Source organism: Ambystoma mexicanum, chromosome 2q (assembly GCF_040938575.1).
Source record: "Ambystoma mexicanum isolate Mex_15411 chromosome 2q, UKY_AmexF1_1, whole genome shotgun sequence".
In the NCBI taxonomy this organism is placed as follows: Eukaryota; Metazoa; Chordata; class Amphibia; order Caudata; family Ambystomatidae; genus Ambystoma; species Ambystoma mexicanum.
The window spans coordinates 650,314,485-650,338,414 of record NC_090924.1 but is presented as its reverse complement, the minus strand read 5'-3'; the positions used below and the strand labels follow the sequence as shown (position 1 = coordinate 650,338,414).

The following is a 23,930-nucleotide window of genomic DNA, read 5'->3' as shown; positions in this document are numbered from 1 at the left end:
AGGAGACCTGCCTTTAATGCGAAAAACCCCCATTCAGACAGCCTGGCTGTCAATCACCCAGCAGGGGGGTTGTCCAGCCCAGACAACTACCCTGGCCAATCATGACAAAGTGCGACTTGGGTTTCCTAGGAAACCCTGTGCAGGGGGTGACTACACCCTTCCCTCACATTCAGCCCACCTAGACACCCAGGCGCCTTGAGGAGGGCTTCTGAGCAGAAGCCCTCCAAAAGACAGTGAACGAAGAAGGCAAACCTAGTTTGCCGCGCAAAGTAAAACACAAGAAGGACTTTAACAAAAAGAAATGACAAAAACCCAACCAGAGCCAAAAGAAAGACTATTTGGTCAAGCGGGTTTATGTTCGAGGCTAATCTAATAGCCAAGAACAGTACCACGTTTATCTAATATAATCGCGGTAGAAATGTTAGGGTAGATCCCACTGCCACCAGCCAAGTCTAAAATGCTAAAAGAGTGAAAAAATGCTCTAGGAGGTACAGATAAAAAGTGATACGAATTAACCCTTTCCAGTACTCCATGGAAGCTGGGGTGTACTGGATCTGTGGTAGATTGACTATGTAAAGTTAATGGTAACTTTACCCTTTTCTGGGGGACGGTAGTCGCCTCAGAAATGGAGTTGAGGGAAGTCTCAAAGACAACCCTGTGCCACGGCACTGAAGGTGCTGTGTGACACACAAAAAGAAGAGGGCTTCTAAAGTGGTGTACTTCAGAGTCCACAATCACAAAAACAGGTAGAAACACATAGCAAAACATAATCATTCCACAATCATTCCCACCTGAAACATGTTAAGCCTCCCAGTCTGTATAAAAGGCAGAGCACACAGGCAGACTTTGAGTGAGCTGGGGAGGCTGGATGGTGCACAGATTCCGGGAGGAAGGAACAGCAGCAGAAGAAAACCTGGAGGGCTTGGAAGGAGAAAGACTGCCTGAACACTGAGCCTGTGAGTACAGGGGAGGCTACAGTGTGGCATTGGAACTGCGACTCCAGGAGGCCAAACCAGGGGCAACTGGGACTACCTGGCAGCACCCAAGCCAGAGCTCCTCCCCTGGGTCAGATACAGAGGCCGAGGCCTCTGAGGGGCAGGTGGTGTGACCCTGACCTCGGAGACATCCTATTAAGACCCTCTTCAGCTCCCAAAACCATCTGGATGCCAATAAGGGAAGCTGGCGAAGCGGGAGAAAAATAAGAAAGCTGCATTGTGATACCTGAAGTCCAGAGACTTTTTTTTTTTGCATTGACCTTTTGTTCAAAGCGAGAGGGTCCGATCCCGACTGAGTGAGACCCGTGTGAGAAGCTAAAGGAGGGGTCCGAGCCCGACTGAGGGAACCCATGAGAACTGGAGCAAAGTGGAACACAAGAAGGAACAGAACTTCGAATGGATTGTGTCCTCCCACGTATTCCTCATTTTGATATTTGTATCCCAGCTCTGCTGCTTTGGAACTTTTGTCACCAGAGGGCGCTGTGTTTGAAGCTGCGGACTCGAAGTCCCTCGAAAGCTGGCGTTGTCGTCATCCGTTGTATAAAGGGCTTGAGCAGCGCCCATTACCTCAGTTCCGTTTTTTGACGCAACTGCTTCGTGTTACGAACGGCGCATCAGATTTTTCCTCGACGATGTCCTCATCATCTACTCGCACCACACCCAAGACGGGGATAAAAAAATGTCTGAAGAGTGGTAGGAAAATGTCGATAACCGACCCCCCCATCGGAATTCCCTCTGGTGCCTCAGCCCAGATCATCGGTTTGATAAGTGCCGGTCCTGTCAGGCCATGTCCAACAAGGCTCTTGGGGAACGTAGAGGTAAGCTGGCTGTGGGGGAGGAGAAGTATAAGTATTCTAAAAGACAAAAGGATTCAGATGAATCCAGTCGCAAATCTCGTCATGAGTCGAGGAGGTCTTGATCGAAGAGTCGCTTGGGAAATCTTCCTCATCTTCGACAAAAAAGTCAAAGAAGCGACTTCACAGGTCTTCTTCCTCCTCGCCCTCCTCTGAGAGGAGAGTAATTTATCCATCAAAGCACGATTCCCCAGAAAAATGTGAGGCCTTCAGGGCTTTGATGCTTAAAATATTCGAGAAAGCGGCCCAGACCCCCTCGAAGTTGCTGCGTGGTGATCATGCCTCTACCCACTCTAAAATTGACAGAGGAAAATCAAGATTTAAACGTGCGAGAGTTGAAAAAGAGTTGAGTGTCTTCAAGGGAAAGTTCCCTGACGCCTCGTACTAAGTCAAAGCCTCTGGTGCATAAATCGGGGTTAGCGGAATCGACATTGAAGCCAAAACTCGACTCAACGCAGTCGACCACCATAGCGTCGAAACCGCTGACGAAAATGAAGTCGACACATTTGGCTGTATCAAAGCCTTCTTCGACAGCATCAAAGCCTCCTTCAACACCGTCAAAGCCAGCGTCTTCTCTATCGACGCCTTCGACACCTTTATCGAGGCCTTCTTTAATTCCATGACCCAAGTCGATGCCATTGTCCATACCTAGGTCAATTCCACCTTTACCTGAAAAAAACCTTCCATCCTCAACCTAGACAGGAATTGTTCAGGTCCATGTCATCTAAATATGAAGAACACTCCTCTGTCACTTCAGCTGGAGTTAGGTTTGGAACTAGAGAGGTCCCTGAAGAGCTAGTGGACCCACATTCTAAAATAACAGATCTTTGACTGTCTCCAAAATGCCAGTGACCTAGATACTTCACCTGAAGTGGAATTTGAAAGAGCAGACCCCACAGATCATGCTGATCCTAGTTATAGGAATCTTATGGGAAGGGTCATTGGTTTTATGGGTTGGAAGGCCGCTTCCCCAGATTTTGACCAGGATGACATGACTGACATCCTGAGTGAAGGTCCTTTTAAAAAGATCCTGTTTTGCCATTCCATAAAGCACTGCAAAAAAGGGTGATGGTAAATTGGAATACTCCTGATTCAATTTCAGCAGTGAATAAGAAACTTGTACCAAAATATAGGCTGTCTCTATCAGATCCAGAATATTTATCTAAACATCCCTCCCCTGAAAGTCTGGTGGTTCAAGCTGCAACCTCCACTAGGCAATCAGCTTACCCATCAATACCACCAGACAGGGATGATAAAAATGCCTGGGCCCGGAAAGTTTTTTTCTTCGGGCAGCATGGCCCTTTAATCGACTAATGTCACTTGCACATTAGCAAGATTTACATATACCCTGTGGGACTGCCTGTCATCAGCGGCTGAACGCATTCTGGAAGGTGAGGAACAGGATGGTTTCCTGGCTATAGTAAAAGATGGTAAAGAGGCTATGGAGGAATGCCTTCAGTTAGGACTGGACACTGCGGATAGTGTAAGCAGGTCCATGGCATCTAGCACGGTCCTACCCAGATTTGCATGGCTAAGGAAATCTGGCTTTACACCTGATGTTCAATCTAGATTACTTAATATGCCCTTTGACAGCTTGCGGTTGTTTGGCAGCTAGGCGGACGAAAGCTTGGAGAAGCTGCAGACCTCAAAAGCGGCATCAAAATCACTTAGTGCCGCTATAAGGCAACCTCAACAACACTTACACAGGCTCATCTTCCTGGAAGAGTCGCCCTTTTCGCTTCTATTCCTCTTTTGGAAAAGGGAGGGGGCAGGCCTGTTAGAGAGGCCAACAAAGAAAACCCTTTCGTGGTACAAAAGGGAGTGGTGCTAGATCAGCCTCAGCAGCGGCTAATACCTCCTCAGCCACTGCTGTAGCTACTGCAAAGCCACTTTGAGGACTTCACCCACAAGACACCGGTGGGAGGCAGAATCACTCGGTATCTGGACGAATGGCGGGGCATTACGTCAGATGCCTAGGCACTGGAGATAGTGACCCATGGTTACTGCCTTCCTTTTCATCAAAGACCTCACGGTCATCCACCGGGAGCCAACTCTGTAAAAATTCCAGACCCGCTCCTTGTGCAGGAGATTTTAACCCTGCTAGAGAAAGGTTCAATAGAACATGTACCTGTGGCGGAGAGGAACAAGGGTTGGTACTCCCCCTATTTTCTCATCCTCAAGAAGGACGAAGGATTGAGACCCGTCTTGGACTTAAGAAACTTGAACAAGTTCCTCAGGAAGGACAAGTTCAAGATGGTGATGAGGATGCTTACTTTCATGTGCCAATCCATCTCAAGCATAGAAAGTACCTGAGGTTCGCAATTGGTGGTTCTCATTATCAGTTTTAGGTTCTACCATTTGGGCTGACCACCACCCCAAGGGTTTTCACCAAACTGATGGCGGTTGTGGCAGCGAGTATCAGAAAAGGGGGGATTCAAGTCTACCTTTATCTGGACGATTGGCTAATCAGGACGAGTTCACCCGAACAAGCCCAGGAACATCTGGCCTTGACCTGCCACTTCTTACACAGTCTGGGCTTCTCCCTCAATTACAAGAAGTCACAAATGTTTCCAAGCCAAAAACTCCAATTCATCGGAGCAATCCTGGACACTTCTTCAGGGAAAGCCTCGCCTCCCAAGGAGAGAGCTCACCACATTCTGCAGATGGTAATGAAGTTTCAAAATGCCCAACATCTACCGGCATTCGACATTTTAAGGTTGCTAGGCCTCAGGGCATCCTGCACTGGTGCCAGAGGCTAGATTGAGGATGAGATCCCTTCAATGGGCCCTCAGGACTCAATGGTCCCAATTTTCGGGGGAGATGTCAGATCTTATGCTAGTCTCGACCAAAGTGGCTCAAGATCCCCTATGGTGGGCTTGCAAGGAGAATATCCTCAAGGGAGAACCTTTTTGGCAACCATGGCCGGAGATAACGGTAGTGACGGACTCATCACTCACGGGGTGGGAAGCCCACACCAACGATCTGACAATCGGCGGTCGTTGGTCTCCATCGGAGTCCAAACTACACATCAACCTTTTGGAGCTGAGGGCAATCAGACTAGCGCTGAAGGCTTTTCTGCACTCTGTACAGGGAAAGAATATCCTGATAATGATGGACAACACAGTGGCCATGTACTACCTCAACAAAAGAGGGAGGCATAGATTCACTTCCACTGTGCAGAGAGGCAATGCAGCTCTGGGTCTGAGCAATGCAAGAAGGAATCTCTCTATCGGCAGTTCACCTAGCCGGAGACCTGAACATGACGGCGGACTCTCTGAGCTGGCAGAGCACAGTCTCCCACGAATGGGAACTAGCTCAGGAAGTCCTTCAAGAGATCTTCGCCCTTTGGGGAACCCCTCAAGTGGATCTATTTGTGACCGGTGCCAACCGGAAGTGTGAACTGTACTGCTCAAAGGAATTTCCCCCAAGAGGAGCTCAAGGGGACATGTTCATAGCGGACTGCATATTTTCTCAAGTAATCAGGAGGTTGAGAAAGTTCAAAAAAGCAATGATCCTAATTGTCCCGGATTGGGCCAGGAGGACGTGGTACCCGGACCTTCTGGACATGTCCATCTGCCCTCCAAGATGTTTTCCACAAAGAGAGGATCTTCTCTCGCGAGAGGAAGGCCGGGTTCTCCATCCAGAGGTCAAAACATTCGGCCTTCATGCATGGTTTCTGAGAGGCTAAGATATAAGGATTGGGACCTCCCGGATGACGTAATGGAGATTTTGCTTTCAGCCAGAAGGCCAGCACCAAAATCCCTGTATCAATGTTGTTGGAACAAGTTCAGTAACTGGTGCAGGGATAAGAATGTGGATCCATTTCTTTGTAATACTCCAACAGTACTTTCTTTTCTCTTACATTTAGCCAATTTGGGGATCCAAGTTGGTACTATCAAAGGATATTTGGCAGCGCTATCTATTTTTAAGCAACCCTCGGAAGAGGCATCCTATTTTAAAATGCCTTTAGTCATTTAATTCTTGAAAGAGCTGACAAATATATACTCTCCAACACCTTTTCAGGTGTCCATCTGGGATTTAAATCTAGTCTTAAAATTTCTCATGTGTGCCCCTTTCGAACCTTTACATTCTTGCCCATTAAGACTTCTCACTCTTAAGACAATTCTGTTAGTGGCTATAACTTCAGCCCGCAGGGTAAGTGAGTTGCAGGCACTGTCTTGTAAGCCTCCTCACTCCATTTTCCATAGGGACAAGGTTATTCTAAAAGTCAAACAATCTTTCTTGCCTAAAATAGTTTCTGATTTTCATCTGTCACAAAAAAAATTGTCTCGCCTTCCTTTTATCCTCCGCCTCATGCAAGTAAGGAAGAAGAAAGATTACATAGGCTGGACCCAAAAAGGGCTCTGTTTCTACATTTCCAGATTGCCAAATCTTAGACAAGGTGACCAACTATTTGTTGGGTATACTGGACACAAATTGGGCCTTGCAGTGTCTAAACAAACCCTATCCAGATGGATAATTCTGGCAATCTCTGAATGCTATAAATTAGCTGGGAAAGAGCCTCCAGATGGATTAAGGGCTCATTCAACCAGAGGCATGGCAACTTCCACGGTTCTTCAGAGGGGTGTCCCGGTGCAGGATATTTGTGCTGTGGCTACCTGGCCATCAATGCACACCTTTGTAAAGCATTACTGTTTGGACTCTACTTCATATCAAGGAGGACTATTTGCAAAAGCTGTCCTTCACTCAGTCCATAATAAAAATGTCTAGTACTCCACCTCCAAAATTACCTCTGCTATGGGAGTCTATCATAAGATGAGGAATACGTGGGAGGACACAATCCATTTGAAGAAGAAGTTACTTACCAACTGTAATCTTCTTTTGATTGGATGTTCCTCCCACGTATTCCTCATCGACCCTCCCAACCTACCCCTCTGTACAGTTTACGCCAGTTGCACTCTAACTTCCTTAAGAGCCTGAGGACTTAAAACCTGATCAGCTGATGCGACCATGAACACTGTAAAACAGAACTGAGGTAACAGGTGCTGCTCGAGCCCTTTATACGACTGATGACGTTGACGCCCGACGGTGGCTTTCGAGGGACTTCGACTCCGCAGCCTCGAATACATCACCCTCTGGTGAAAATATAATTCTGAAGCGGCAGAGCCGGGATACGAACATCGTAAGATGAGGAATACGTGGGAGGAACATCCAATCGAAAGAACGTTACAGTTGGTAAGTAACTTGTTCTTCTGGGGCAAAGACAAACCCACTGGAGCAGAACGACTGATTGAGGGACCAGAGCAAAGGGTTGGGAAACCCTGAAGTTTCCTGCTGGAGGTCGTTGCCTCGGAAAAACCGGGAGAGGCGCAAATCCCAGATAGGAAGACTGCATTGTGTTTTAGGGATGCCTGCGACACTCCTGGATAAACGAAAGAGTTTGGGAGGTGAGGCCAAGCCTGTGGTATTAACCTCGACTCCTGAATTAAAGCCGCAAAGTGAATGAACTCTGAAATGCATAATGTAAAGATAAATCCCGGCAAAATGGGGAAGTCAAAAAGATGAATGCTTGTAGAGAAAGATTTATTTGAACTTTTTTCTTATTGTACAGAACTACCAAGACCAAGAGACACTGGGACAAATAACACAATAGGAGAGTGGAAGTGACATTCAAAACTCGTCGACATCAGTGAAAGGTCCGGGCCTGACTGAGGGAGACCTGGAATGTGAAATAATTTAGGGGAAGGGAACCCCCTAACAAATGTGAACAAAGCTTGGGGAAGGGAACCCCTGCAAGTGCTGTGATTGCGAGGTCCGAACCTGGCTTAGTGAGATCTATGTTGAATCGTGTACTTTTTGCTTTGGGAGGTCTAAGTAGAGGGAGACATACGTGAACTTTTTATTGAACTGTGAAAGAACTTTGGTGAACTGGACTACCAGTGACTTTAACGAGGAAGGACACGCAGGCTTTGTTTATTTGCATTGACCCACGTTTTTAAATGTTTATTGATAACCTGAGCCTGCCTGCCTATGGGGGGCTGACTTATTCCGTGCCGTCCAATGTGGGAAGGAGAGCTGACTCAGTCATCTTGATTCTTTTTTTAAATGCTGACTTTTCTTTGCATACCTATTCCCCTTTACACACTTTCTGACTAGGACTGTGTTTTCTTTATTATTTGATGATCGAGACTACTCCCATCATAGCTATAGGGCAAAGCAGGAGTTTTTACAAACCCCGAAAATTGAATAAAGGTTTTGAAATTGTATTTCTAAATGTTAGTGTCATACTTGTGATACCATGCCTCCCTTATAGTTGTTACCTGTGAAAAGCGCTCGTGTTATGCATCTGTACTGTTGTATACCTACTGTAAAGTGATCCGTTGCTTCTCGAAGCTAGGTCTGTGTTCAATAAATACCATAATAATAAAAATTACACATTTTGGAGTAAATCCTCTTAAACTGTGCTAGCAATTGTGTCCCAGCTCTGTCTGTCTTTGATATCCAATAATTCGATATCTTATAGCTCAGATATCTCTGGCAGGGACCCTTTCCAACCTGTGGGTCCCCTACTTTCCACATCATAGTTTTAGGATTTTGTTTAGTGGTATAGATAACAATTTTTCGATTTAATGCCGTTGACTAGCAAGTTATTCTCCAAAGCATAGCATGAAAACAAGTTCCGTTTTTTTTGCAGCTCTATGGGCGTCAGATGAAAGAGAATGAGGTTGTCTGCAAAAGCCAACCAAGTTCAGTTCGACCTAGCTTAACCGGTTACGTTTTTCCTAAGGACCACAGTTTCTCAACATCTGATATATATAAATACAAAAGTGCTGGGGCCAGAACACAACCGTGCTTGCGACCAACGTGTATTTATAGCTCTGCTCAATGAACCTTCTTTAGTGAGCCTAATTTTTACAGAAGTATTGTGGTGCAAGAGAGAAACATCTTCGACCAGAGGAGCAGGTATGTTCCAAGACAGGAGTTTATTCCAGAGTTTCGTTGTATCAACCAGGTCTAAAGCATTATTTGTATCAAGGGAAGCTATATAGACTGCACCTATTGTACCTTTATTTTACCCCCGCTAAAATGTGGAACATTATAGTACCATTTAGCGTATGAACCAAGGTACCTCCTAAACCCCACTTGAAAACGTGAGAGGATCCCTAAACGCACAACTCATTGATTTAAATACCCCAAGAACTATAGATGCAACAATCTTACTTGACGAGTCTAGGATGCTATTGGCCTATAATTGGCTGGGTTGGAAGGGGCCACCTTTTTGAAAATGGGTATAATTGTTGATATATGCCATGAATTTTGAATAATTAATGGTTGCGTAATTTCCCTAATAAATTGAAATAAGATTCCCGACCAGAATACAGGATCTTTCTTAATGGCAGGTCGAGATAATGTTGTCCAGGGCCCCTAGACGGTTTAGCTTTTCTAATAGCCAAAAGAATGTCTTCCTGTGACCAATCTGAATCAACAACTGCCATATAAGCTAGTCTAGAAATAATTATTGCAGATTCAGTACCGAGTTTTGCATATTTATCCTCATAAAAATCTACCCATGTTGATCCCCTAATGCAACTCGATATTTCTGGGCCAATCTTTCCTGACATTTTATTAGTCAGTTCCCAGAACTTTGAAGAATTGGCTGTTTTTAAGGTCTCCAACACTACCTGGTTATCTTCGTTATACAATTGGTATTTTATTCTTTTAAAATACTTCTTACATCTTTGTAGAATCTTACGTTTATGTATAATAATCCTGGGATTGTTAATACAATTTCGAGAGCGCTCCCTTAATAGCCGGTGTTTCTCTCGCTTTGCTGCAGCAACTCAAATACTAATAGTGCCTAGCTATTTTAGGATTAGAAGGATAAGCTTTCCCCATCATTTTCTTTAGGCAGGCATGTGGCAGGCATGTACGGTTTTATTGAAATTTCAGACCAGGAAAATGTCATAAGGACAGTCGATATCAATCCGTTCATTTAAATATTTGATTGCTGCTGTACATTTAGTGCAGTTATTCCCATTCCATTTGCTAGTAAGCCCCCCTGTCCCCCACCCCCAAAACTCACACCCTTGCTTTGTCTGGAGATATCATGGCTAGTTGGGGGTCCAAAGCCTGTGTACTGATCGATAGATCAACACAATGTTTTAAATGAGTGATCCCTACATTATGTAGAAGTTATTGTTAAAGGTGAACATAGGACTTTAAGGAAACCATCATGGGGTCAATCTGAGGATCTTGCGCATCGCTGCCAAGTTGTTAGATTATTGTGGTTAAAAAAGTAGTGTGCACTGGGAAAAAGATGAAAAAAGTCACTGCCATCATCCTGTTCAGTACACACTATATATGTAAACGGGATGTTGCTTAAAGAAACTGAAAGGGGCACTATGTATCAATAAAGGTGGCTTGTATTGCACTGCAGTAATACAGGTGGAAATCAAAGACACATGGGAGCCAGTACATTCCAAATGAAATGAGAGAAGCAGGTGAGTGAGACAAAACTATGCCTCTCATACGCAAAAATCAGTCAGAAATCAGACAGAAGGCCGATATGCTTTGGGACCATTGAAGTTAATGGAGAAAAATGGCAAAAAGACACACTTTTATAACATTTGTCATCTCTTCAGGGCTATTTACCAAGTGTGTTGCCCTGGGTCTTTTTCGCTGCACACACAATTTCTCTCACTTCAGTAACTGGCTTTAAGACCTGTAACAATAAGTGCTTTGCATATTTGTTAGAATGCTTACTGACACTGCCAATGGGCGTATTTCTGCTTCTTCAAAACGCAAGCCTTTGCACTTCTCCCTAAACGTACCATTCTTGGCAGATGTTACTTCTCATCTGACCCCACCTGTTAAAGCTCACATCCCTTGCATGTGTTTGGAGTCGGGATCTGTACAAACTTCTCCATTTGTATTGACTCTTTTAAGGGCTATAACCAGGAGAATATAAACAGTGTAAATAGAAGCGCAATTAATTTAGAAACGCTCTTCTAAAAACATCTTCATTATTCCACTGTTTTACTGATCTCAAGTGGTGCTGGTCTAGTTTATGGTCAGACTTGTTTGTAGTTTTCTCACATTTTCTTAACCCATCTCTTTTTTGTTTGTGTAGGGTGTATTTCCTAGTTTACGGAGGTTCAACGGAAGAGCAGAGGTATCTAACTGCTTTGAGGAAGGAAAAAGAAGCATTTGAAAAGCTGATTCGGTAATATGCATGCCGTTAAAATATTTACTACAATAAATATCAGATGGGAGCAAATTTACAAATACAAGTGAGGCCAAGATGTTAACATTTCTGTAAATATCACGTGGGTTCATTGTCTCCTGAAAGAAACTGATGATTTCCTGGTTGCTATGGATTTCATTCATTTTGTTTAAGCAACATCAAAGATATTGACCTTTATGTCAGGATACAAGCATTTACTACCATCACGTGGATCATCCTTTGAGTCGAGAAAGAAGGAAGGTGTTCGTACCAAGAAAAAAGCATTGGTATAATAATTCATGTCGGCTGTCCACATCTAATCTTATTGCAGCCATCAAACTAACTCCCCCAAATATGGTTAATGTAGGGCTCTGTATAAAACATACTGTTGGACAGAGAAAATAAGAGTTGACACTTAGCTGCTTCCTCTAGCACTAACAAAGCATTATGTTTTAGAGTACACCATGATTATATTTCAAGCACTGTGCTTTCAAAATGGTTACTTGATGTGGTTTAAGCCCCGTCCTTTGGCCATCTTTCTTTATTGGTCATCTTCTGGCGAAGTTGGGAAACTATATAAGGTCATGAACTTTTACGCGGTCCAGCCTGAACTCCTGGGTAAGTACCTTTGCGTGACTAAACTGGTTAGGGTCTCTCTCCCCAATACACATCCTTCCCGGGAAGTGGCGCTTGCTGGGTAGATGCAGTGGTCGAAGTGGGTGGAATCAGTTGGGAGCTGTGCTCATCTACTTATTTTAATTAAGTTTCACTGTGCCTATACTTTTATTTTAAAAAGAAATGGTTCCGGAATGGTTTTGTTTTAAAATAAAAGTGTAGGAAGAAATTGAAACTTGCACTTTCAGTGCACTGCACTGGACGTTCCCTTAAACAGCAGGAACATGTGTTTTGGGCTTTGTATTGTGCGTGGGAGGGGGTGTGGCGATGGGGTTTGTGGGGAGCGGTGCAGGCCAGTAGGGAACTTATTTATTTGCATTTTTAAAGCGCTCACACAGCCCGGGGGCATCAAGGCACTGTTACAGGAATTTATTTTTATCTTAGTTGCGTATTTATAATGCGCTTATTAACCAGAGGTTTCTAAGCGTGGACCTGGGGATCGGACCGGTGTTGCTTTGTGTCGTCTTGTTTCCAAGGCGATCACGTTGCCGCTGAGCTATCCTCCGGGACTGCCGCTGAGCTATCCTCCACTACCTCTTTTCGTACACTTCGACCACTTGGTAGATGTGGTGTTTTTGGGTGGCAATGTTTGGACATCCCTCACCTGTTTGGATGTTGTAGATTCTTGCCATTGGTAGGCTGGGGTAACCGACCACTCTAGATTTTGCATAAGAAGGGGAGCCCTACAGATAATCTGTAGTTCACCCACAATAACTGAGTATGAAGATGAGAAGCCTGCTGAGGAAGACCAGGAGGACTGCTATGGAAGCGAACCAACATTGTCCAAGCCATCCACTAGTGTATTCTGTTGCCTGTCCTCTGACAAGGGAAGACACTCAATGGTGCCTCCTTTCTCCCTTGGGCCATTGGGAACAACTGATCCTCCATTAGTACCCTGCCATCCATGGACTTCGGAAGGGTCCTTGGATCATCCTGCAGTGTGACCGTTCATTGACCAGACCTCTCTGCTGCTTTGGTTGCCGTCCTCAACTGAAGCCGGGTGACTTTGCAGATCATCAACTTGATGGGCAGGAAAATTGCTGCTGTTGCTCTCAACTGTAAAAAGGGGGCTTCCTGAATCATGTTTCTTTCCACCGCCACAAGTAAAGTCTATTGATCCCTGAGCGGGTTTCCTCGCCACATTCTTTCACCACTGTGGCCTGGTAGTCAATCCTCATTGAGTGAGTCATGGTGGCTGCTCTGCTGCGGCGTCTAGCCTGCCCAGCTCCAAGTCTGTCTGAGCTTGAGGTGTCCCAGAACCAGAGATCGAAACTGCCTCATAGCCATACCAGTCTACACAACAATTTCAGCCACTGCACTTCTGATTCCTGGACTCCCATCGGCAGAATCATTGACTGAAGAAAGTGTCACCAGCAATTCTGTGTGCCCTAGGGATGGTCAACTAGAAAATCAGAGTGAGGTGTGTGTGCGCCTACCCTTATTTGTGCCTCCTTGCCCTTAGGGATTGAATGAGCGCAAAGTCCCTTCTTGTACTACCCTTACCTGGCTATGATCTGCTGGGTTCTAGCCTATGATGCCTCCATGGGAAACCCCTGGTGCGGTGGAATTTGGAGTGTACCCTTAATTCTGCTTCTCCAGCATGGGGTCTGGCATGGATTCACATGCTTATGAATATTCCCCGTCATCAGGCTTGGAATCCTCGGTATAGAAAAAAATCAGTATCAGTTTAGTTTCTGATCTGTCTTTCTTAGTAGTAACCAATCACTGGTCTCTGGGTCATACTGCCCCCAGCCAATGACTGCCCTCTCCCTAAGCCCCGCCTCTGGCAGTCATCCTCAGATTTTTACCGCACGTTCAAGTGTTGGGAGTCCTCGTGCTTTTGCTGCGTTTTCGTGCTTTTTCAGGCGACGACGGGACATGTCCCCCGTCGCCCCCTGCTCGGGCGTCCCTGCCCGACGAGATTGGATCCTTTCATGCCATGATTTCCAGGGCATCCGAGCTCTTCCAGCTCTGCCCAGAAGAGAAGAAGGAAGGGTTCCTTTACCAACGAAGCAAGGCTAAAAGGAAGACGGTCCTCGCTGTACCGCTTCTTGATGACATCTGGGATGAGGGGCTTGCCCTCCTCAAGAACCCTGCCACGGCGCCGACAAAGAGGAACCGGTATGAGAAGAAGTACCGGGTCCCCGACGCTGCCCCCTTGTGCCTTCGGGCGCAACCTACCCCGGATTCGGTCGTCTCGGCGGCGGCAAAGAAGAAAGCTGGGGGGGCATCGGCCTCAACATCAACTTCCCCGCCTGACGGCGAGGGCAGGAAGCTGGACACGATGGGACGGATCATCTCATCTGCAGCGACGACTATCAAGGCGGCCAACGCCCTGGCTATGGTAGCCCGCTACGACAGGGAGTTGTGGTTCAAAATCGCCCCTCTGTTGGACTTCCTTCCGGACGCCAAAAGGGCTGAGGTTCTTTAAATCCTACAGGAAGGTGAGATTGCTTCGGACCACGCCATCACGGTGGCAACGGACATCGCCGACACCGGTTTCCGTCAGTTGGGCAACAGCGTTTGCTTGAGACGACGAGGATGGCTCAAGGCCACGGATTTCCGCCAGGACGTACAAACCAAGGTTTTGGACATGCCCTTCGACGGGAACAACCTGTTTGGGAAGGCGGTTGATGAGTCCCTTCAGGCCATCAAGACAGACACAGAGACTGCCCGGGCACTGGGAGTGCTCCAACAACGACGGCCGTCCTTTTGGAGCTCCGGAGGCAGACAAGGTGCCTCCAAGGGATCCGGCAGTGACTCCTCCACGTACCTCCAAGCGGCAAGATCTTCGTCCCAGGAAGCCTACAGGGGGTGCGGCAAGTCAGGTGGTGCCCGTCGTCGCCGACAGGGAGGTCAAGGAGGCAAGGCGGCCTCCAAACAAGATTGATCCGACCGTGGGGTCGGGCCCCCGCCGAAGCACCCCGGTGGGAGGCCAGCTGGCGAGGTTCGTCAGCGTGTGGGAGTCCATCTCCACCGACCGTTGGGTGCTGGAAGCCCTGGCCCAAGGGCACGCCATCGAGTTTCAGAAGAAGTGCCCTCGCGTTCCTCCCGTGGCCAGGAAGGAAAATCACGTCCCTCAACTACTGTTGGAAGTAAGGGCGATGCTCAAGAAGGGTGCCATCGAGCTCGTCCCAAAGAGACTTTGGGGCTCTGGAGTTTACTCAAGGTACTTCCTCGTAAAAAAGAAGACAGGAGGATGGCGCCCCATCCTGGACCTGCGACGACTGAACAAGTACATCAAGGCACAGAAGTTCCGTATGGTCACCCTCCAGCACGTGCTGGGACAGCTGGAGGAGGGCGATTTCCTGTCGTCGGTGGACTTGGAGGATGCGTACTTCCACATCCCCATTCTAAAAAGACACCGAAAGTTCCTCAGGTTCGTGGTCCAAGGGCGGCACTACCAGTTCAAGGTCCTCCCGTTCGGATTGAAGTCGGCACCCAGGGTGTTCACCAAGTGCCTCGCACCAGTGGCGGCGCGGCTGCGCCTACAGGGGATCCACGTCTACCCCTACCTGGACAACTGGCTCATCCGGGCAAGGACAAGGGAGCTCGGCGTGGAGCACACTGCGAAGACCGTCCAGCTGCTCACGGACCTAGGATTCTCCATCAACTTTCCAAAATCCCACCTGGTTCCGTCGCAAGTCGCCCGGTTTCTGGGAGCCAAGCTCGACACAGTGGCGCGGCTGGCCTCGCCGTCGGAGGAAAGGACCAGGACCATTCTGGGCAAGGTGCAGCGTCTGCTGGCCACGGACATGGCCAGGGTAAGATCTATCAAGTCCCTCCTCGGGATGATGTCCTCCTGCATTTATCTGGTGCGCCTTTGCAGGCTTCGGATGTGCCCCTTACAAAAGTTGCTCGACGCCCGCTGGATCCAGTCGACGGGCAGCTTCAAGGACAGGATCCCTCTCAACGAGACATTCCGTCAGGCGATCCGGTTGTGGGGTACCCGCTCCCATCTGTCGGCGGGCACAGACTTTCAGACCCCAGCTCACCAGTTGACGGAAGGTTGGGGAGCGCACTCCGGAGATCTTCACTCGAGAGGCCTTTGGCTCCCGGAGTAGAAGTCACTCCACATCAACATCTTGGAGCTCTGCGCAGTGTTCTGGGCCCTCAGGTCCTTTCTTCCGTCCCTCAAGGGCCAGGTGTTGAGGATCTTCACCGACAACACCACCACGATGTTCTACATCTGGAAGCAGGCTGGAACCAGGTCCCCGGCCCTATCCAACGAAGCCCAGGATCTGTGGCATTGGGCCGTCGCCCAACAGATGTTTCTGGTGCCTCTTCATCTGGCAGGAATAAAAAACACGATCGCCGACTCACTCAGCAGGGAGCTGCGCTCGTGCCACGAGTGGGAACTACGCCAGGATCAAGTGGATCGACTCTTCCGACGATGGGGCGAACCCCAAATCGATCTCTTCGCGACGGCGACTAATTCCAAGTGCCAGAGGTTCGCCAGCAGGTTCCCCCAGCCGAGGAGCATGGGCGATGCTTTCTCGTTCCCCTGGGACGGCCTATTTCTTCATGCGTTCCCTCCGCTGTCGTTGCTGCTCCGGCTTATCAACCAGCTCAAGAGGTCCCGGTGCAGGATGATCCTCGTCGCACCGGCGTGGCCGAGACCGATCTGGTTCCCAGACCTTCTGGACTTGTCAACATCCACACCAGTCAAGCTGCTGACAGACGCAGACCTTCTCTCCAGAGAAGGAGGTGCCATTCTTCACCACAACCTGGAGTCGATGAACTTGCAGGCCTGGCTCCTGCAGCACTAGAGTTTGGAGGGTACGACATCCCGGCCGACTGCAGAGAGGTTCTTGCAAAGGCCAGGGCGTCCTCAACTCAAGTGCTACGGACATAATTGGAAGAGGTTCTCTGTCTGGTGCAGTGCACAGAAGATTAACCCTCTGCGGATTACGGCCCCTCAAGTACTGCCGTACCTACTGTCGCTGGCCAAAGCTGGACTGGCTCACGCCTCCATCAAAATACATCTGGCTGCAATCTCCCGATATACCAGGACTACGGGACGGGCGTCCTTGTGGTCTCATCGCCTGGTGAAAGAATTCATGAAGGGACTATTCCGATCATTCCCGCCGGTGAAGGCTCCTGCCCCGGCGTGGGAGCTTAATGTGGTTCTGACCAGGCTCATGGGGGGGGCCCCCATTCGAGCCTATGCATTCGGCGCCTTTGAAGTTCCTGTCATGGAAGACAGCTTTCCTCGTGGCCATCAGCTCCGCACGATGAGTGGGAGAGATCCAGGCCCTATCCTGCAAGCCTCCATACTTGACTTTTCATGACACGAGGGTGGTGCTGAGGACGCACCCCTCCTTTATGCCCAAGGCGCCGTCAGACTTCCACCTCAACGAGCCATTGGTGTTGCCAGTTTTCTTCCCGTCGCCTTTGTCGCTGGCCGAGAGGACTTTGCACTCGCTGGATGTAGCTAGAGCGCTGAAGTTCTACGTGGACCGCACGAAGAGTTTTCGGAAGACGTCACAGCTGTTTGTGAACTTTGGGACTGTGAATCAAGGGAAGGCTCTCTCGAAGACTTCCATTTCCAGATGGCTCTCTGGCTGCATCATGCACTGTCACCGGTTGGCAAACCGACCGCTGCCCGGCCGTCCGAGAGCCCATTCGACTAGAGCGATCCCTGCTACCACAGTGTTCCTGTCTGGTGTGCCCCTGCTGGACATCTGCAGGGCTGCGATGTGGAGGTCGACGCACACCTTCACAAGATTCTACTGCGTCGATCGGGACTCCAGGGAGGAGTCTATGGTCGGCCAAGCAGTGCTGCGCAACCTGTTCGCCTAAGGTGAGCCTGGTGAGGAGGTAAGAGTTGCTTAATGTTGAGTTGTTGTATTGCTTGATATTGAGCCTTGTGCCACCTTCCGTGGTTGTGCATGTGTATACTGCTATGTATTCTCTTATTCATGAGCATGTGAATCCATGCCAGACCCCATGCTGGAGAAGGAACAAGTTACTTAGCTGTAACTGTTGTGCTCCAGCATGGGTCTGGCATGGATTCACATGCGAACCCTCCTGCCTACCCCTCTGCGGCTCTTCACTTGGTCATACTGCCACTTTACGTGCTACCAAATCTGAGGATGACTGCCAGAGGCGGGGCTTAGGGAGAGGGCAGTCATTGGCTGGGGGCAGTATGACCCAGAGACCAGTGATTGGTTACTACTAAGAAAGACAGATCAGAAACTAAACTGATACTGATTTTTTTCTATACCGAGGATTCCCGGCCTGACGACGGGGAATTTTCATGAGCATGTGAATCCATGCCAGACCCATACTGGAGAACAACAGTTACAGGTAAGTAACTTGTTCCTTACTTTCCTAATGTCTTCAGGTGTTTTTAAGACGTGTTACTCACATGTTGGCTTTGGCAAAACTTGTACATGTTAACTTTGGACTTGCTAACCCCAATCAGATGCTTATCTGAACATGTACTCTTTTGAGACTTTGAATACCTTACGGATCTGTTAGGGAAAATCAGCTCAAGTCAGGTTCCTACATTTAAAATTATAAGGCATGCTGTAATATATAGCTTCTTATTCTCTTCTCTTGCCACTTTACTGTTACAAGTGCACATTGTGTGTGTGTGTTGGGAAGTGTAAGGTTGCAGAAGTAAACACTGACACGTAGGGGGTGATAGTGTTTGATATAAACTTTTATTCAAAGCTAAAAAGGAAAAGAAAAGCCTAATAAGAGGGGTTTCCCTGCCTCAACTGAAATAACTAGTATCCGAATGTCCAAAGCAAAAGTCCCAATTTTCAGTGTTAAAATCCTAACTCTGTCCCTTACACACTAAGCTAACTAAGTCAAAGGAGAGGTTGTCTTGGTCCAGAGGAATGACTCCCTTCCCCTAGACAAAAGGCAGTTCGTCTTGAGACTTTCAGAAAGTGGTTTCAGCCACTCCTTGGCTGCTGTGGGGGGTGGGGAAGATGTCTCCCTTCCCCTAGACTTTCTCAGGCTTACAATGCAGTTTCTTGCTGTCTGAGACCCTGGGTGGTAGCTTTTGCCTCCTCTCGCCGTATACTGCAATGAAGAACAACCTGAATGCACTCCCCAAGCTGTAGTGGGTCCCTGACTCTGGTGGACAGACCTGGTTTCCTCTCACCAAGTACCGCGTTGACGAAGAAGAGTAGCATGGATGCTTCCCAAGCTGTAGTGGGTCCTTGACACTGGTGGGCAGGCCTGGTTCCCTTTCAACAAGTACTGCGATGAAGAAGAGTAGCCTGGATGTACTCCCCAGGCTGCAGTGGGTCATACAGGTTTGGTTCACTAACCTGTCAAGCGGTTGTATACGAATTGTTCGTTTTACAACTTTTCGAATTACAAATGACCTTTTCACAATTGACTGAATTGTGAAGGTCAATTGTAACATATATGCGGGGGGAACCCCCCACCCAACGGCAGACCCCCCAAAACCTGTATATGTATATATATATATATATATATATATATATATATGTATATATATATATGTATATATATATATATATATATATATGTGACCCTTTAAATTCGGTAAATTGTTCATTGGAACAATTGTAAACGAACAGTTTGGGTAATACCTGTCAAGCACTTTATGAACTGTCCAAGTTCCAGTTCTCTTTATTTGGGTGCGGGTTTGAGACTCTCCGTTCCAATCTTAGTTTTCCTGTCCGTGGGCTTGGTTCACTCTCCTGCCAGGCCTTGGTACAATTCCATGTACTTTTTTCTTTTTCTTTCTCTTCCTCTGCTTTAGGGTCCTAAATCCTCCTTTCCCAGTCTACTGACTCGTGCCACCACCTCCTTCGGCACCTTCCTGGCTACCTGTGTACTTTGTGGAGCGGTTTGCTTGGTTGTCTGCTGCCTTGAGGCAGCTGGGCTCGTACGCGGGCCTCTGGTACCATCCTGGAGCTTCTCCTGCTCTGTGGCGGCTACGTGGTCCTCTTTCCTTCCGCGACAGCATGGTCTCATATCTCGTACTTCCCGGGTCACTGGGTCACCTAGAGTCTTAGTCCGCCTGCGGTTCTCATGTCCTGGACCAGCCTTTGACTCCCTCTTCCTGTTCCTGGTATTCGTATTGTTCGTCCCAACCCTTCACCTTGGGTTCACAGCATCTTGCACATCTCCATTAGTTCATGCAGCAATTACTTTTGCACTCTAACAGCCGTCAGGAGCTCGCAGGTTCAAGTTTTCCCTTATTTTTACCCATCGGTCCCTAGCGGCTCCTATGGGTGGCTGCTTTGCTTTTCTGTTCTGCACATACATCCCCGTTGTATTGTGAGCCCCGCTTGCACTCCAGTCTTCTTTCTGTGGCTTGCCGGCAGCTCGACTTGCTTCCCGCGCTGCTGCCAGTAACTTGCAGCAATTGGATTTCATCCATGCCCCGCAGCTCGTTCTGTGGGCACCCGACCAGGGAGGCTCCCACCACTATCGCCCTCTCACAGCCCGCCCAGTCTTCGACACCACAGTCTCTTCGGGGAACTTGCCGTCATCCTGGCTTCCCGACCAGACCCTCCTCTGCAGCCTCCTTCTCCACAGGATTCCTTTCCCCTGAGACTCGCAACATCAGGCTTCTCTCCTGCTGGTCTCTCTCCTCCTGCTGGTCTCTCTCGTGCTGCTCTCTCCCGTTTCTATACGTCCTCAAACCCAATTGCCTGACCATAGAGTTCTCTGTACATGCCTGACCCTGCACTGTCTGCAGGCCTCTCTTCCTCGTCTCAGTACCAGAGTGGTGAAATGACATGTTAGTGTGTACAATTCTTAGTCGCCTCTTTCTCGTCCAAGTACTATAGTTGTATGAATGAAGGGAAATGAGGGGAAGTGACTGACATTAGCCTATCAAGGCAGGGGGAGGATGAGGTTGATTTTTACAAGGAAAAGGGGATACCCTGTCTCGCCTGTGGACCTCCTCTTCTGGTGTTATCCTGGACAATGGGAAAAGGCTAACAATATCCCATAAATGCGGCTGGGAATGAGGGTTCATCATGGAATGGAAATGGGGGATACCGTCTCTCACTCAAGGACATCCCGCTACCATTCACCAAGTCTCCCCTACTGAGGTGATCCTCCCTTGCATCTCCACCCCCAGGGTCGGGATCCAAGAGCAGGGGCCCTTCCCTGGCCACCTGAGCAGAAGATGTTGGTGAGAAGGAAGTGAGGACGCCCTCAGGTTCCTCACAGACGTCAACACTGGTGTTCTGTCACGCTATCCCTACTTTGTGTACAAGTAACTATGATCCCTCTGGCGTCGTCCTCAGATTGTTTTTTTCCCCCGTCATAAGATTGGCCGCTTACACGCAGAGCTTTAATATAGTGATCAAAACCGCTATTAGTTTGCAGCATTTGCTCAAATTTGAGACTGAATACGATTAAACATCGACTTCGAAGCAGACCAACCAGAGCGACTAGACTGCGGCTCTCGACAACTCCACACTGAAAGGCTCATAGTAGGGTGAGTGGGGAAAAGATATCACATACACCCAGGCAGTTTGTAGAATGCCCCCACAGCCCCATGTTTCCAAATATATTTGCTCCCATGTTCTTCTTGGTGCCCATGGAGAATAACCCTTTGTGACAAGGCCAGTATCCTGTCCTTGACAGGGACGGTGATGGTGATGGGGATGCGTACCATAAAACAATCCAGAGCCAGTCTTGGCCCAGAGGGGGAAGACCGCTGGGGGGACCCAACCGATTACTCTTACCATTGCGCCAGCATGATGTTCTACAGTAATCCTTCATCTCACACCATGCCCCAAAAACACCATGCTCCCCAGAATGTTTGTTTTTTTCCTACAAATTCAACAATTGGCAGACCAGCAGAGCCAGAAAGAGCAGCCAGCTCTCAACGCAAACCAAAGACCCATTTTTCATAGGACAATCCTCTATGCTCTCTTAGGAGCAGTGAAGGGCATGACAAGCGAGAGGTAGAGATCCACAGCTGCGGCTACATGGCAGTAAAGCGTATCGCGCTCCGCCCCCATGCTGTAATGAGTAGCTGGCCTGGGCTACATAGAGCCCACTGGACCACCAGAGACTATCCCAAGGGACCCAGACCCTCCCCTGGGGGCACTTACCTTAGGGGAGGCCAGCAGTGCACGCCAAAGAGAAACTTGATAATTGAACTTCACAAACTGTCTATCGACTACTGCTGCATGCCCACACGGGAGAAGTGGGTGGGGCTTACCATGGGTTTTATGCCTTGTTTAGTCTGGAACACCTCCCGGGCCGGGATGGCGCAGCAGGATTGGTCAGGGAGAGTTGGGTAATCTCAGAAAAAGTGTGGAAGTGTAAGGAATAGGACGTGAAACAGAGGTGTGAGTTGTCCGGGTGTAGGCGGAGAAGGAGACCAAGAGACCAGCAAGAGGAATGAGGAAGCGGTGGAGTGTGGAGGATATTGTATCAAATGAGGTATTGGTTTAGTGAGTGGAAGGGTACTGCAGTATGAGTGAATGTGAACCAAGTGAGGTTAGTGTATTTAGTGTAAGGAGTGTTTGGGAAGTTGTGGTGTTTGAGTGATAGTGGTGTTGTACAGAGTGGGTGGAGTGGTAGGGGTAGTTGTGTTATGGGAGGAGGAGTAGTGCAGTAGGAGGGGATCAGTGGTGTAGAAGGAAGAGTTGTCGAGTAGGATGGGGCAGCAGTGTTGTAGGATGAGTAGAAGTAGAGTCGGGGAGTAGTATTGGGAAAGAGTAGTAGTGTGGCAGTGGAGCATTATTAGTGTGGATGACGAATAGTAGTAGTCTGGTGGAGTAATAGTAAAGGTGAGAAGTAGTAGTGGTGAGATCAAAAGGTGGAGGCAAGGTACGAGTGACATCCGAGGGAAAGAGAAGGATGATAAGGGAGGGAGGAGTGAGCAGGGGGAGTAGGGAGGAGACCCCATCAGAGGGAAGAGAAGAGGGGAATGATTGCCTGAGCAACAGCCCTGAGTGTCTGAAAGGCACATCACACTCCATTTAGAATAACTAATTAGGCAAGAGTTGGGAAAGTTAGATTGTTCCCTGAAGGAGTTTAGAGAGCCATCATTTCAGGGAGACCTATATAGCCTAAGGTAATAAATGAGACAGTAGGGGTTACCATTCAGTAGAACTAACCTGGGGTCATGGACACCTGGGTTAAGGAGTTGACCCCAACGGACTAGCGGGGGGTAGGGGGTAGAGGTATGGCCCCAGGGCTCCCAAAAATAAAATCATATTTAAACAGTCAGAGTTTCAGAGTGATTTGCGTGGAATCTGTTGCACCATTTAAATACTCTCCCTTTCATTATTCTACATTCCCCTGGAAGGCCACGCACCCTGTGTGCAACAGTTGTCATTCGCTGGATCATAAAGAGGAAAAGTGCCAAACCTGTTAGTTCCTCAAACCTAAGACCCTAAAGGAGTACATAACAAAGCTCTGGGCCACATATGCTATGAAGGCGTAGGAATCTCTGGGTGATTCAACCGGTCCCAGGGAATGCCTTGAGGTCCAGGAGACGAGCATCAGCTTTGAAAGTGAAACAGAGTCATTGTTAATGCAGGAAACATCAGTTTCCTCAGTCAACCTCCAGTTACATAGCGTCAAGTCATGCTATGTAGAACTCATCTGGCATCCAAAAGATTAAGAACAAAACAAAAAAGGACACAGTTCAGACGAGTTCTAACACCAAAGCCTTGATGCTTGTGGTGCGATTCGAAATGGATGACAGTCGCTCAAAGGTGAGCATAATCCATTCAGCGTCTATGCCAAGGCACTGTGACATAACAAACAGAAGGGTCTCAGACTTTGGGTCTTCTTAAAGAAAATACATTGTTAAGCAGGTGTAACCAAAACAGGTTTTAAAGAATAAATTACAAGTTACTCACCGTAGTGACTAACATACTCTTAGTCCCCTTTCCTCCATACTGTATGGTCGTCCCTCGCTAGGGATGGGAGACAGAACCCTTTTCACCAGAAAAAAAACCCTTCTTCCCCTAAATTTAGAGGCGCGCGGGGGTGCGGCCCTGGGAGCCACTCATCAGTCCCCATTGAGGCATTGACAATATTACAGTTGCCCAAGTGACTCCAGTTTTATTAGGGGGAGGATGGTGGGACGTATGGAGGAAAGGGGACTATGGACTAAGAGTACGTTAGTCACTACGGTGAGCAATGTTTAATTACTCCTACGTCCCATCCCTTTTCCTCCATACTGTATGGGCGATTACAACTGAATGCAACCCTAGGGTGGAGAGGTGACCCTCCTTAAGAAAACAAGTTCCT

At 48.1% G+C, this 23,930-nt stretch overlaps 1 protein-coding gene across 2 annotated transcripts in view; it reads left to right on the top strand.

Annotated features, from left to right (window-relative positions):
- Window positions 1-23,930, top strand: part of ERCC4 (ERCC excision repair 4, endonuclease catalytic subunit) — a 469,013-nt gene that overhangs the window by 291,137 nt on the left and 153,946 nt on the right. For both annotated transcript variants that reach the window (XM_069647829.1, XM_069647830.1), the window contains exon 9: window positions 10,941-11,033. In XM_069647829.1, the coding sequence (XP_069503930.1) occupies window positions 10,941-11,033 (93 nt within the window). The remainder of the gene's footprint in view (window positions 1-10,940; window positions 11,034-23,930) is intronic.